Source organism: Hevea brasiliensis, chromosome 5 (genome assembly GCF_030052815.1).
Source record: "Hevea brasiliensis isolate MT/VB/25A 57/8 chromosome 5, ASM3005281v1, whole genome shotgun sequence".
Lineage (NCBI taxonomy): Eukaryota > Viridiplantae > Streptophyta > Magnoliopsida > Malpighiales > Euphorbiaceae > Hevea > Hevea brasiliensis.
In genome coordinates this window covers 12,372,052-12,387,874 of record NC_079497.1, presented here as the reverse complement: position 1 = coordinate 12,387,874, position 15,823 = coordinate 12,372,052, and the positions used below count along the sequence as shown (strand labels likewise).

The 15,823-nt window shown below is 30.2% G+C and overlaps 1 protein-coding gene across 3 annotated transcripts; it reads right to left on the bottom strand.

The window, feature by feature from the left end:
• Window positions 1–4,467: 4,467 nt before the first annotated feature.
• Window positions 4,468–14,479, bottom strand: LOC110665426 (phosphoinositide phosphatase SAC8). Of its 3 annotated transcripts, none has more exons than XM_058147010.1 (20): window positions 14,132–14,469; window positions 13,733–13,807; window positions 13,404–13,531; window positions 13,215–13,306; window positions 12,998–13,055; window positions 12,325–12,381; window positions 12,090–12,121; window positions 11,830–11,912; window positions 11,628–11,734; window positions 9,954–10,040; window positions 9,780–9,857; window positions 9,478–9,542; window positions 6,126–6,224; window positions 5,910–6,009; window positions 5,646–5,754; window positions 5,496–5,568; window positions 5,312–5,405; window positions 5,121–5,207; window positions 4,809–4,875; window positions 4,468–4,710 (listed from the first exon to the last, which is right to left on the bottom strand). In XM_058147010.1, exons 1-20 carry the CDS (start codon window positions 14,298–14,300, stop codon window positions 4,586–4,588), a joined length of 1,785 nt encoding a protein of 594 aa, XP_058002993.1. In that variant the 5' UTR covers window positions 14,301–14,469; the 3' UTR covers window positions 4,468–4,585. The 3 variants fall into 3 exon arrangements, 2 of the variants coding, with proteins under 2 accessions (XP_058002993.1, XP_058002992.1); XM_058147009.1 differs by having other exon boundaries at window positions 4,468–4,713; window positions 14,132–14,468; XR_009148841.1 differs by lacking the exons at window positions 4,468–4,710; window positions 4,809–4,875; window positions 5,121–5,207; window positions 5,312–5,405; window positions 5,496–5,568 and having other exon boundaries at window positions 5,716–5,754; window positions 5,910–6,017; window positions 14,132–14,479.
• Window positions 14,480–15,823: the final 1,344 nt, after the last annotated feature.

The following is a 15,823-nucleotide window of genomic DNA, read 5'->3' as shown; positions in this document are numbered from 1 at the left end:
GACTAGATGCAATAATTGGATTTCGGATAATCATTGTTCGAGTTTGTAAATCTGTATCATTATCATCCAGAGCATCACCATTGACATTGTCATTAGCATCATTGGATCGACCATCCCAGTTTTGAAATTCTAACTTCAAATCCTCTAGACATGCCTTCATATGTTCAAGTTTCGAAACACTTTCCATAGCCATATCTACAGCTTCACTAAAACTCTTGTTAATTTCCTTGAATTTTTTGTATTCCTCTGTCATATGAGGGTACCCTGCATCACAAAACATCTTGCTGTGCCTACGGTACACATCTTTCCTCCATCTCCTTAACATATATCTTTCGTGAATTTGCTTTATATCTTTAAGGGTAATTACCTTCAATATGTGAGCACACAATATGTCATTTGATTCAAATTTTCTGCAATTGCATTTGAACACAGAGCCTTCTTCATTATAAAGAACAGTATAAATATGTTCCTTCACATACCAGTCATTCATCAAACTTCTTTCTAGAATTTTATGCTGTTCAGACACTGGCTCGACAAATTCTTCATCACCTTCATTAACATCTTCACTTGGAGTAGGTTGATAGACATTGCAATACCAAATTCGTTGATCTCATTCTGAACCTGTTTATATATGCCAGTAATGTAGGCCTCTTGAAATTATCGCTTCCATTGAAAATCTGAAATGCAATTTACAACTGTGTTTTTGGATATGAAATCAATAAAGAACTCTTTTTCAACCTTATCTCTTAATGCAATCTCGTATTGCTCAACAAATTACTTCAAAGTGCTCATGGAGTTAACATACCCATTAAAATAAGCATGCATACCCTCACTTCTTTGAGTTGATTTCCAGCCCAGAAGATATGGTTGACATAAACTGGAACCCAAAACTATCTTTCATTGTAAAGCTTCAATAACCATTCGTTACTTTCCAAATTGTACTTCACAACAAATTCATGCCAATTTCTCTCAAATATTATAGGACTTAGGCTATCATGTATGAGTGCAATAAACTCCTTTTATGCTCTCACATTAATCTGTCATGATTGCACTCAGAGCACAACCAACGCTTGCAAATGGCATTCTGTAATGATTGACGAGGTATGTTGTATCAACACTTACAACATTACAAAACTCTTAATAAGCAGCAATACTCCGAGGATGCACCCAAAACACATTAGTAAGCCTCTGATCCTCATCTATATCAATCAAGTGAAAAAAATTTGCATTTTGTTGTTGCATTCTTAAAAACATCCTGTTTATGTAATCAACATCTCCATTGCCAAGCTTTCACCTTCTTGATATGTCAATAAAATTGCGATAATCCCTTGGGAGACAACTTAACTTCTCAGGACCACTAGCTTGCACTTCTAGGAGTTTAACACTTTTGCTTAGCCTTATTCTAACAATGTCATGTGCTTCAAGCCTTCTTTTTATAGCTGAAGGTACACTCCTGTTCGCTCTCATGAACCTGGACATATTAGGGTCCAACTCATGATTATGTTAGGTCTAGAATTTTGTCACTTGCCAAAAATCATTACTTTTTAAAATTGTGCTTAGGCATGTAGGGCAATTTATTCTCTTTGATATTGATTTTGCATAAGATTTTCTTCCCCTGTCACAACTAATTGTTTGGTATTTACGCACATTGCCATTGCCTTTTGAAGCAAACTTCTTAGCCACACCAACACCAAAGCCTTTCTCTCTAGAATAAGAAAGGTACGCATCAAATAGAACGTTAACACTAGCATAATACATGCCAACACTTGGAGGTTGATCACAGCCTGCTAGCTCAATTTGTTGATTCTCATCATGAATCACAGAAATCTGATTGCCATTGCCATCACTAGCTTCACCTACTTGAAATTCCTCTTCTGCTTCATTTTTTTCGGATTCTTCTTCCATTATCTCAGTTTGATTTCCATCCTCATATTGACCATTGCTTAACTCATCTCCATTTGCACCTTCATTTACACTTTGGCTTTGGCACCTTCCGAAAATGTCAACAAGAACACGTCTAACTGTACTGCTATTGCTTCGGCCCATTTGATCTTCATGTTTACTATTATTGCTATGGTTGGAGTGATCAACAAATGCGCTATTATTACTACGGATGATTGATTCTTCCATTTGTGAAAGATGGAGAAAACATGTAGAAGGAGAGAAGAGGATTTGAAAAGATGTGTTTTCTTCAATGTGTATAGAGATAATAAGTGTGAGAAGAAATTTTATTTTTTTTAATCTTAAAAATGAAAACATAATTTATTTCTATTGTTAAAAAATAAAAGAATATAGTCGGAGAAAATTTGTTAAAGGAGGAAAGAATAAGAGATAGAGAGAAATTTGCCTCTAGAAGTACCAAAGATAAAAATGATATTTTATATTGCTAAAAACCTTTTGATCTATAATAAATGTGGGTCCACTTGATTCCTCAGTTAAGGTCCATTTGATTATTGTTGAAAAAACTATTGTTTAAATATATTAATTAAAAAAATATTAAAAATTAATTTTAACATATTTTAAATAATTAAAATTTTTTTAACATTAAAATGATACTTTCCTAAAAAGCACTTCTTTGACCTTCCAATTCCAAACCATGCCTTGGTATACCATACCATTTGCAGGGAAAACTAAACAGGCATAAAATATGGTTGTTTTTCTCAAGTTACAAGGCAAAGGTCATTGAATCGGCTCTAGGGGCTTAACCTGCAACTATGACGTTATATAGATTACACTGGCTTTTCAGCTGGTAGCGCCATGCCATCGTCACATATTACATGAAAAAAAGAAAAACCAGCCAAAATTGTCTACATACATTGTTTATAATAACTACAGTCGCCCAATGTTTTTAAAAAAGGAAGAGAGATGCAATTCACTTTAGTTGCATCTCTGAACTTAGACGTCTGAATTGAATTTTAATAAGATAATTTAAATAGTATATTTATATTAAATTTAAATTAAATTTGAATTTTGTATATTAAATTTATCTTATTATATAAATAATTAAGTAAATATAAAATATTTATTTTTTTTATAATAATATTAAATTATGTATTATATTTTAAATAAATAAAATTTTAATATTTTATAATTATTAAATTTTAAAATATAAATTATTAATAAAAAAATATTTTTTTAAGTAGATTAGTAATTAAAATATATAAAATTAAGTTTTAATATTTTTTAAATAATAATAATCGAATTTGAAATATATTTAAATGTTAAGATTCATTACCGTCCGTTTTTTGCACTGCAATCTTCAAATATGTTTACATGGTTAGGAATTGGAAAATCATTTGAACTTGAGAAGCCGGTAATAAAAATCAGTTCCAATTGCAGCATTCTGCATAATCACTATTACTGAGAGCAAAGAAGGCCAGCTCAGTGAACAGTTTCATAAACTGTTACCTGTTAATCACTTAAAAATAATCCTAGTTTCAAATTTGAAGAAATTAAATTGAAGGGCCGCGCAAGAAAAGCCTCAGCAATAACTCAAATAAGTTGAGCTCCTCGTCTATATTTCTAAAAGAATAGAATATAATATTAATTTCTATGGAAATATTTTCCGAGAAAACAAACGGGGGAATAAATCTGAAAGACATGGTTTTGAGGAAAAACAGTGCAGTACAGATAAAACATTGTTTTTAATGAAACAAGCCTCATTCTTGATATTAGCAAATTTGATAAACGAATTATGAATTTTCTTATGGCATAATCAAAAGAAAATGATAAAATCAAAGTAATAAGAAAAAAATTAATAAAATAATATTTATTAAATAGTCTTAAGTAAATTTTAAAATTATTTTCTAACTCATTAAATTAATTAGTCAATTATAAATATTAATTTAAACATAAAAGAGTTTTTATGTACCAATTTCCCAATGTTCTTATTCTTCATAACAGCAAATTTGATAAACGAATTATGAATTTTCTTATATCATAATCAAAAGAAAATGATAAAATCAAATTAATAAGAGAAAAAATATTAATAAAATAACTAAGGGGCGTTTGGTTAGCTTATAGAAATCAATTTATAAATTAATTTGAACTTATAAACATTTAAAATTTTAAGCAGTTAATTATTTAATTAAAATGTTTATAAGTGACTAATAAACAGTTAATATATTTAGTAAAAAATAGCTTATAAATACAATTATTATTAAAATGACTAAAAATGATATTAAATAATATTTATGGTGAAATTTTAAAAATTAAATAAGGATAATATAGTAAAATAATTGGTTAAACTAACTTATAAACACAATACTTACAAGTATCAAAATGAAAAGTCGAATCCCGGTCTTATTATTATTATTATTATTATTATTATTATTATTATTATTATTGTTAGCTTATAAACTCAACTTGCTATAAACAAACATGTCGCCTATCCTTAAAGCTTATAAGCTGATAAGCTAAGACAAACACACTCAACGTATAAAATTTAATAAAAAAAATGAGATTAAATTAGTAATTAAACCAGCGTTTTACTGCATTACTCAAATTATGGAATTTCTTGTAAATAAATTACAAGGTAAACTGTGTACAAGTTTCATAGATGCAATCTAAAATACTTGAGAATAAATTACAGAAGGCCACACAAGCGAGGCCTAGAACAGAACTGCCTTCCATTAACTTTGACGACAGCTATTACTCCAGTAGTCACTCCAGCCCACAGCACAGTAGACAAATAACATTGTACATTTCGCCCTGCTATTGAACAAATGGGATAAAATATTTATTTTTCTAGGAAAACATTTAATAGGATAGTGAAATAGAAAAAAAAAAAATTGAGAAGAGGTGAATACCTTGTTGAAGGGTGAAGGAAGTAAGTGTCAAACCTCCGATAACCAAAGCCGATGCCACTGGGAGATACTGCAATATTTCATTTTGTGAATCAGATATGAGTTCATGTTGTGATTCAGAATTTCTTTTCAAAAGCGTATTTTTCCCTTAAATAGTTAATATATTGCCATTATTTTACTTAGGCAAAAAATTCATCTAAGCTACTGCCAACTTGATAAAGATAGCCTCAGTGCATGCATATTGGTACTACAGACAGGAATTACAGCGAGGTCATGCCATGTATACTTAATTATCAACAGAAAGATATTGCATACAGAGAGCGATTCGAATCCATTAAGCTGGAATGGTGATGGACCATTTCTGTTCACAGTATAGTGGCCACTTATAAGATCCAATGCGTCCTGAAAAATGTGAAACAAGCAAGTTTCAGGGATATAGAAAGAGCCCCAGCACTCTTCAAGTGAATTGAGAATATTAAAACTGAAATTATAAAGTGGTAGCTTGCCTGTCGAACTCCATCTTGAAAATTATTCAAATAATATCTTGAAAGAGCACTCATACCATCTTTGATTATTCCGCGTAAAGTCTGTCTTCCATATCTGCAGATTTAATGGTATATCTGAAATGTGTCAGTATTACAAATGGGATATGAATTAACCAACAAATCATAGATTTTAGTTTCACTTTACCTAACCAGGTCTCCTTTCAGGGCATAAGTTCCAGTGTATTCAAGGCTTATCTCATCACCTTGCTCGGCCCACACTGATGATGAAACAAAGATTACGCAGGCATTGCAAATCATCATGGAATATTGCATTAATAAGATAGAAGTTACATACATCTTCTGAACTTTCCATAATCCTCACTGAACATAGAAATGCACTCATTAGAAGCAAGTACTCCTATTCTTTGCATTTGTGCAGTCAAAGACTTCTGAGCTAGATAACTCTGTTGAAAAGTAAGATGTAAGTAGCTTGGGTAATACAATACCGCTTAGCCAGTCAAGTAAACTATTTCAGGCAACAAAAATAGTTTATAAAGTATTCCTAGAATCATCCCTAGAATCAAAGAAAAAGAACCATGCAGAATACTTCAATGCAAACCTGGGTAACATTTGTTCGATCAAGGCAATCAATGCAATTAGATCTAATTATCCCTTTCTGCTCCTCTAATATTTTTTCTTCCGCGTCTATGATGAAGTATCTGCTCAGCTGGAAATGAAATGATTAAAAAGCAATATTATGGAAAGCTAGCATGCTGGATCATGGAATATTTATTAATAAGAATTCATGCATGATATCATCGATTTGTTTTATTACCCTTGTTTTTGGAATTCCTCTGAGATTTGATCATACAGAATCTGTAGGTTATCAAAGTTTGAGTTGCCACAAATATGATGAAAGTCAAATGACACATATCTGCATGAACAAAATAAAAGTGTTGAGTTGATCACAGATTTCTCATACAAACATAAGTTCTGCAGAAAAGGCATCCTATTGCTAACAGACAGCAAAACCACAGTGCACAAAATGCTACACCATTTGTGCACTAATAGAATAAGAGAAACAAATTCTTAGAAAGTGATGAGAAATAAATTCTCAACTTTTATTAATTCACAAATTAATTGTTAATCATAGAAAATGTCTCTTCTAATGTAATACCTAGATGACATAGGCATTTATATAATACGTCAACTAGTCCTGTCACACATGGGATTAGGAATCCCAGAATAAGAAAACACTAATCAAATACTAATTAGGAATACTAAACCAATACTTAGTAGGAATACTAAATAAACTCAAAATTTCTAAATAAAATAAAATACAACCTCTTAATTAAATTAATATAAAATTCCTAATTTTACATGAAAAATTATATTAACATAATTGCTAAATCGAGTCCGATTGGATTGTATCATTCTCCCCTAGTTGGAGAAAACTTGAACTTGAGTGTTGTAATGCTTAAGAATCAAGAACTGGATTTGGAGAATAAGCAACTCTATCTTCTCGGATGGTAGCAACGAGCTTGAAACCAAAAAACTTAATGCCTTTGCATCTCTGGAAACATCAAAACATAGTAAATCAGTCACAACTACAACAGAAAGACCCTTCAATTCAGTAGGAACAAGGAAATTTAAAAAAATCTTCAATTTCCATTGTCATTTGCTTGGCTTGATTTTCTTCAATTTTCATTGAATTATTCTCTATGGCTTGATTGTCTTCATTCCCTAGGAGAGATTCCTCAAACTTGTTGTACTCATTCTTATCAGTTTCTTTTTCTGGAATAGGTTCTTCAACATGTCAAGCTTCAGATTCTTCAAACTCAGGATTTTCAAGCTGCTCTTTGCGTTGCTTTTATATCTTCAACAGCTCTTGATATTGCATCCAATTGTGCTTTCAGTTGAAATAAATATTCTTACTTCCATGCTTTAAGTTCCCTTTCCCCAACTCGTAAAATTTGTTTGATATCTTGATATTTATAATATAAGTAATGATACAAGTCACAAACAATATTTAGCACCTCCATTTTTATCTATCTAACAATATAAATAAACCAATCGGGCCTTGTAGTCATCGATTTCATCTTGTAGTCTTTCAATGTCAGTCCATAACACAAGTCTCACTAAAAACATAATTCAAAACTCTTATTAGTCTTAAATATTCATTTCTGACAAATAGATGCCAAAATCAAAACCAACATGTCAAAATTAGCAAGAACGTGTCAGCTTAAAATTTTTTTTGCTAATGTGGCAGCAGTGGATAATGTGGCAATGACGTGGTGTGTTATGACAGGCAATGTGGCATCTTGCGTGGCAATGATGAGGCGAGGCAAGATCAAGTGCAAATAAGCACACAACAATGACGTGAAATCAGTGGAGATTATAGGCAAGTCTGAATCGATTCAATCGAAACTCACTGTGAGGGCCTCATAATGGAATCCCGACAACATGAAGGAGGTGATCAACGGCCGGTGAAGCTTGAGGAAGGTCCAAACATTGAAATCAATTCTGTTTTTGGCAGGTCACAATTTGGGTCAAGATTTGACTCGAACGGATCCTAGCTTTTGGGCCACTCTAGGCAGCCAGAAGGCATTAGAAAGGTTGCCCAGCCACGGGCAATGGAATTGCTGCTGGTGGCATGACTGTCAGGTGAAGGGAATGTGGTGGTGGGTGTGCAAGGACAGTAGCAGGGTGCAAGAAGGCGATTTTTTTTTTTCAAACAGTAAACCAAGGAAAATTTATCGAAGGAAGCTAAAACACAAGTTGGATTTTTGAACTTTGACACCAAGTTGATGTATAATCAATAGAAGAAGAGAAACAAATTCTCAGAAAGGAATGAGAAACAATTTCTCAACTTTTATTAATTCTCAAATTAATTGTCAATCATAGAAAATGTCTCTTCTAATAAAATACCTAGAGGAATAGATATTTATCGTATATCAACTAGTACTAATACTCATAGGATTAGAAAACCCAAAATAAAAAACAATACTAATCAAATACTAATTAGGAATACTAAACCAATGCTGAGTAGGAATATTAAATAAACTCAAACTTCCTAGATAAAATAAAATACTACTTCGTAATTAAATTTCTTAAATAATAGAAATAAAAAATTCCCAATTTTACAGTGGAAAATTAATTAACATAATTGTTAAATTGAGTCTTCTTAGGCAACATCAACTTGAGAAGAGAAAAAGTAGATAGAAGGAATGGGCATGACAATATGATCAAAAGAATATAATATCATCAACACTCCCATCTACTTAATGTCTACATAAAAAAAAGATGAAAAATGAAATAAATGCTTTCCTAGACACTTGAGAATATAAATTTACACTTTTTCTACTCCCTCAAAATAATAAAATTGTTACAAAAGTTGAAGGTTCTAGGAAATCTAGCTGATAAAGTTTCTCAACTGGGATCAAATTTTCTGCACTAAAAAATAGGACATTTAAAGGAAGAGGAGAGCTAAGCCATTAAATGAAAGAAGAAGAAAAGGAATTTTCAAAGTCTTTTTATTAGTTTGCTGCTTCTCTATGATACCCAATTAAGATATTATATGTACATAAATATCCAACCCCATATATGAAGGCATCCTCTTTCCAAAACACATGAATCAAATCTTCACCACTAGCTAGCCCTATCACATGGAGTGCAACTTCTTCTTGCATAAATTGTGACAAAAAATGAACATCACAAAAGGCCAATCAGCTGACCACTTTAAAATATATATATATATATATATATATATATATATATATATATATATATATATATATATATATATATTCTTTTATGTTATGCTCAAATAATTATCATATCAAAGTCTATATCATAATAAGTCTGTCTCCAAAACATAATGAGTTTATATCACATTAGGATTTAAGAACCCAAATTCAATCATAATTAGGAATATAAAGCTAATTAAACTTCCTAAATATAATAAAATACTAAACCTACATATTGCTGAAAGAGTATATGGAAAATAATTAATGCCTTCAAACAGCAAATAAATTGTTAATTGACTTGATAACCATTGGCAAAAAATAAAAATGACAAAGCAAAGGTGATGATAGATCTTTCTATAGGTAATCTCATAGACTAGGGTAAATTATACAAAATCAAATGCATATCAAAATATTTACATACATAGAAGTGCAAAATGTCACCTCACATTTGGAAGCTTTTGTGCTTCTGCAGCATATGCTAAACTTAATTTCCCTTCATCACCATGCTGCAATAGTAAAAGAACGCAAATGTGAAATCCTAATTTTTTTTATACTAAATAATTTAGGCCTTGCATATTTATCAGATATTGTGGACACTCACCACCTGTGTAATCCTATAAAACTTTCAAATGAAACAGTTTATGATCCTGTCCATCTAGCCAAATTATCTACATCCTTAGACTACACCAGTGGTAGATTATGCCAACATTTGTTAATCGGAGTAAAAGATATTAGTGACTTACTTTATCAGTTAAGTCTACTGCCACAGTGTCACCATATCGTTGGTGAAGATCATGGAAATGGCGCTCCACAATTTTTGACTGAAGGAGAATAACCACATACATAGGCATAAATCGATAAATCTTGCAACAATTCAAGAGAAAACATATGCACTATGCTTTGGGATAGACACATACTGTTTGCTCATGATTAATAATTCTAAGACATGGTTTATAGCTCAAATCAACAATCTGTTCCCAAAGAAGAGGAATTGAACCTCGAACCTGAAAATTAGAAAAAGTACCTATTACACATCGAACAAAATCTGTGTTCCCTAATAATTTATAGGATGAAATGTAATAGTGGAAAAAAAGTGATAAGATGCAGTCAAAGAACAACAGATTTAGGGGATTATTTTCATTTAATTCTTAATTATAAAATTCATATTTTTCTTGTAAATTTTCTATTTTGAAAGTTTAGAATTCAGTACTTTTTTTTTTTTACACCTTATTCTATTTTGCACTGGTATACAGTTTTCTAAGTTTGGAATTCTAAACCCTAATAGGAGTGAAACTAGTTATTAAGGTTATAAATACCTATTTAACTAGTTGCGTTCTTAGGTTTTTTATAATGGAATTTAAACTACTTTCTTTGGAAGGCCTGTGTGCCCAGCTTCCTCTTTCCCCTTCTCTCTCTCTCTCTCTCTCTCTCTCTCTCTCTCTCTCTCTTTTCTTTTTCCTCTGCTATTGCTTATTCTTTTTCCTCTGCTGCTAAACTACCCCAGGTGATATTCAAAGCCACCAAATAGCAACAAATTCTTTTCTTTTGTCACTCTAATTAGCTCTAATTCAGTTTCCTCACCCTAAGCTCTTCTTCTTCTATAACTCTAAACAACAAAACTCATCAACTAATTGTGATTTTCCCACCTTAGGCATTTGTGGGCTAGTTCCTTAACCTGCTTTACATCAGATCACATGAAGAATAACCATACTCCAATCAGGGTTTGAACAAATGAGATCGCAAGTAATTTTAATCATTTCTTAACCTGAATCCAAATTCTATTGTATATAATAGAAATTTGGATAAAAATGGACTGACTGGGTTTACCTGAATGCCATAGAAATTTAATTATAAAACAAATGTGGCATGTCAAAAGAAAAATATTCATGTATCTTCATCCTTTATATTCACGAAATCATCTTTATTTATTTATTTAATTATTTATATATTTTTTTGCATAAAATAACTTGTCTCAGGAAAATTTTGAGAAAATAACTTATTTTCAATTGTTTGGTTGCAATATTGAAAATCAGTAAGAAATTATTTTCTAGCATTTGGAATACATTAAAAAACATTAATTGTTTTCAATCTATAAGAAATCTATATTTTTCTATTTATTGTTGAATATGAGAAAAAAAATAGTAAATTGTGGTTGTTCCAGGAGATCAGTGATGGTCAAGGATGAATTATTTTAGTCTGTAGATTAATGGATATAAGTTTATATGGTTTTCTCACATCTTCCTTCCTTTTTTAATGATAATGAGTTTGTCAAAGTTTGGAAAATTTTCCCCTTTTAAAAAAATAAAGTCATTTTCCTCGAAGATGATTCAATTTTCCCTTTGACCGAGAAAGCATTTTCTATTGATTAATTTTCCCAAGTGTCCCAAACACTGGAAAATTTCTGTCAAACATATGGAACCTTAGAAACAATGCATTTTGCAGGCTGATAAATCAACAAGCTTGTGATTTGTCAAGCATTCACCACCACAATCATATAAATTACTGTCTCTATAAATGTATTGATTCCATAATTTTGAGACAAAAGAAGTCAAATTCAGATCTTTAACTTCAAGAATGGACAGAATATATACCTGCAATAATGAGCACTTGAAACCTTCAAGCTCCAGCAATTGCTCAGTTTCAATAAAATTAGCAGTATCTCCTTCAAGGTTAGCTCCTCTTCTCCACATTCTTGTTCCTAGGCCACCATATTAACATATTTTGAACATTTATTGAACTGCTCACATATAGCCACATGAATAACTCAGAATCATAAACCCTATAAAATGGTACCTAGCCGTCGAGTACACCTTCTTGAAAGTAATGTAATAGTTGCAGTTTTATCTTTCAGATTTAGCTGTGCAGCTCCAAAACTTGAATCTTGGTTAAATGAAAACAGAAGAAAGAAACAATGGAATATAATCAATGTGATTCAGTGTTCTTACTTCCCTTAATGAATGTAATAAATGTCCAAAGAGAAACATAGTAAAAGTAAAAGGAGAACAGACAGGGTTAAATAATTAGAATAAGATATCAAAGATTTTAGGATATTTCCTTGCATCAAAGGAATGATGAACTCATCAAGCTGCAAAAAAAAAATAATAATAATAATCGCATCAGAAAAAGGAAAATGTTTTTGACAATCCTATTTGAAGATTTGACCAGGATATGCTTGCTTATTTTAGGGAAAACTGTCCTCTTATCTTTTCCTTCTGTGCAAACAAGAAAAGTATTTCCAAGGTATTTGCATGAGTTTTTTTTTTCCCTTAAATAAATAGAATATCTAACCTTACACTCAATTAACTCCTCCAAAAGATTTTTGTTCCAAACAAATCTAGGGTCAGCCTGAAATGCAGAAAAGTGGGAGGTCAACATTCAAAACAAGAATGAGTAACTTCAGATCATTGCCATAGAAGATGAATAAAAAATAAATTATCAAATGAATTTCCCATTGTTTCCTTCCCTGGACAAGAAGCCCAAGTAAGAATGAGCCAGTAACGAAGCAAGAGCAAAAAGAATTTAGCTCAAGCAGAAAAGTTTACTAGAGAAAATAGACATAAAAGTTGATTCATCAAATCCATATTTCACAAATATAGGCCAGATTTTCCTGTATTCTTTATTGAACAAAAAGCATGTCTTCTACAAGTGTGCAAAATAAAAACAACATTACTTAATATAACATTTATAAACTAATAATCAATTCAAAGAGAAAATTAGTTTCTTCATATATTGACTTGGCATAAACTACCATGAATCTTCCAAGACTAACACAAATTAAGCAAGTCATATCTGTTGAAAACTACAACGATTGCTACACCAGAAAGCTTTTGGCTATATTAAGCACAACAATCAAATATAAAAATTTTAAAAATTACACTTGTTAATTGTCTCATGCACCAGATATCATCTTCAGGTAATTATTTCTCAATAAAATTATTATAAAATTATTATGGGAACTAACCTGCTTCCAAATTGGTTTAGCCATCCATCCTTCTGCCAATTTACACCTTCTCTGTAAACTGAGGATCATGAAATGCATGTTTATAAACATAAGACTGGACATGACAGATTCAAATCTGAATACAATCACTGAAAATTTCCACAGAACACGACGAAGACAATATAATTAAAGAGCATGCTGCAGCTTGTATTAAAAGATGGAGGAAAGAATAGTGTACTTCAATGTTATATCTGTTTCATATGAATAATACAAGCCAGGAGTTGATTCCACTGTTTTCAACAAATTCAAGAAGAAAGCTTCATCTCTTTTCTGCCAAAAAAAAATATTAGGCAAAAATCATAAACCTGAAATCTCAGAAGCTGCTCATATGAACCTTTTTATAGATGAAAGAGAAGTAAAAGCCTACTTCTTGAGGGGTTGAAAATCTCAATGCCTCATTGCAGGATAGGAACTTCATAGACATTATCCTAAAAACCGGAGAACCAAGAAAGGCTCCAACTTCCTTCCGAGAAGTTATTACAAGTACGTAAGTACCTGCATCAATATATGAGGAATTTGATGCAAACATGAAAAGAGCTTACAAATTCACAAGTACTTAATGGAAAATTTTACTGTCCATTGATTTAATCACGTGCATAACCATCAATATATAAGAAGGTCATGTCCTCCACCAAAAAACAACATTCATTTACCTGAAGTTGCGCGATTGATTTTTAATTCAAGACGAGAAATTACCTGCAATCAGCCTAATTGTTCCAGCCACCCCATAGATCTTCGAGGTTTTGGACGGAGTTCCAGAAACACTGTCATCTGGTACAATAAACGAAACAAATAAGGTTTTTATCCTACATACCAAAAAGGGTAGGACAAAAATGGTCCTGATTTCTATTTTGGATTCTATGCATGACACTTGAAGATGAAGCCGCATAATGAAATGAACATCTGTCTTCTCAACAAATTCATCGTTTAGCTTCAATTCGACAATCTCTAAACAGAGGTCAAGACTCAAAACTCGAAAACTACACTTCAACTAAGCCAAGTAATCGCATCATTAAGCTCGCACGAACCAATCCCAGAATTCCAAAGCTCTTGCGATTTGAAGGAAAAATTGCATGAGGTAACAAAGACTCTTACCAGTGAGGGACTCAATATTGCCATCACGACGATCAATCGAGAAGCCTCGATTGGGATAGTCGACGGATTTGATCACGTACTTGTCCTGAAATTCTTGCAACTCCAAAAGGTCATAAAGCTTAAACCTACACGAAGAAGATGATGATGGTGAAGAAAAGCTGCTTTCCATAATCAGAGAAACGATGGGATGGGAATCCGATCAATGATTGTTTGACGAATTGAAGAATGACAAAATGGCGTGAAGAAATGAAGAAGGATCATGGGAAATGAAGATTGGTCAAGTTGTAACAGCTTTTCCGTTCAACGGATAGTCAGTTTGATCCTTTTCGAAGGTAAATGACATTGTTAACCCTAAACACTATTTATGATCATCGTTGTTATTGGTTTTCAGGCTGCATTTAATATGAGTTGGATTTTTTTTATTGGACGTAAGCTTAGTTTCGTGTGTATAGAAAATATTTTATATGAAAATTATTTTTGGAATAAGGTTTAAATTCGTTCTAGGATGTTTAATTTAATTTATTTTTATTTTTTAATTTAATTTAATTCATAAATTTTAATTTATACTTAAATTAGTTTAATTAATAAAAATATTATTTTTTAATATTAAAATATAATATAAAAATAATTTATTTAATATTTTAATTATACAAATTATATAATATAAAATTAATATTTTAATATCATTTTTAAAATATTTAATTATTTTGTTTAAATAATATTTAAAAATGGCTTTTGTTAATATTAAAATACTATTTTTATATTGTATAATTAGTTAATTAATTAATTTATATATCAAATAATTTATTTAAATAAATTATCTAATATTTAATTATTTTTTAATATTAAAATATTATTTTTCTATTGTATAATTAATTAAATAAAAATATTATTTTTATTATTCAATATTATTAATTGGAATAGTAATAATTTTTAAATTTAATTAATTATATGAAAATATAAAAATATTAGTTTAATTAATAATATTGAATAATAAAAATAATATTTTTATTTGTATTAATTAATTATACAATATAAAAATAATATTTTAATATTAAAAAAATAATTAAATAATTGCACTTTTTTGTTAATTGGACTAATTTGAGCATAAATCAAAACTTATAGATTAAATTAGATCAAAAGTTAAAAATGGGCTATAGATTAAATTAGATCAAAAGTTAAAAATGGGCTAAATTGAATCTCTTCAACAAGTACAGGAGACAATTTAAACCTTATTCCAATTATTTTTCATAAAATATTTTTATATTTTGTTTTATATGATGTAATATTAAAATAATAATATGTGTTTATTATATATATGTATAAAGGATAAATTTTAATAGTTGTCCTTCAATTTTAGGGGTTATAATATAATAGTTTCTGAATTTAAAAATATAATATAAAATTTATTAAATTTTAAAATTTTGCATATTAAAGTCTTTTTGACTTTTAATAATCTATTTATAAGTAACATATTAATGTAAACAATTCAAAATGATAATAATATCAACGATTGCTATTATTTTTTAAAAGACAAAGTTCTTCTAATCAACTGTTATACATCTAATGTCTCATTATCTCATACAGGTATTATTGTTTTTTGTTAATTTATAAAGAAAATTATAACTGATTTTATCATTATAACATAAAGAAAAGAGAATTATTTATGTCACTTTTACTCTAAATTACATA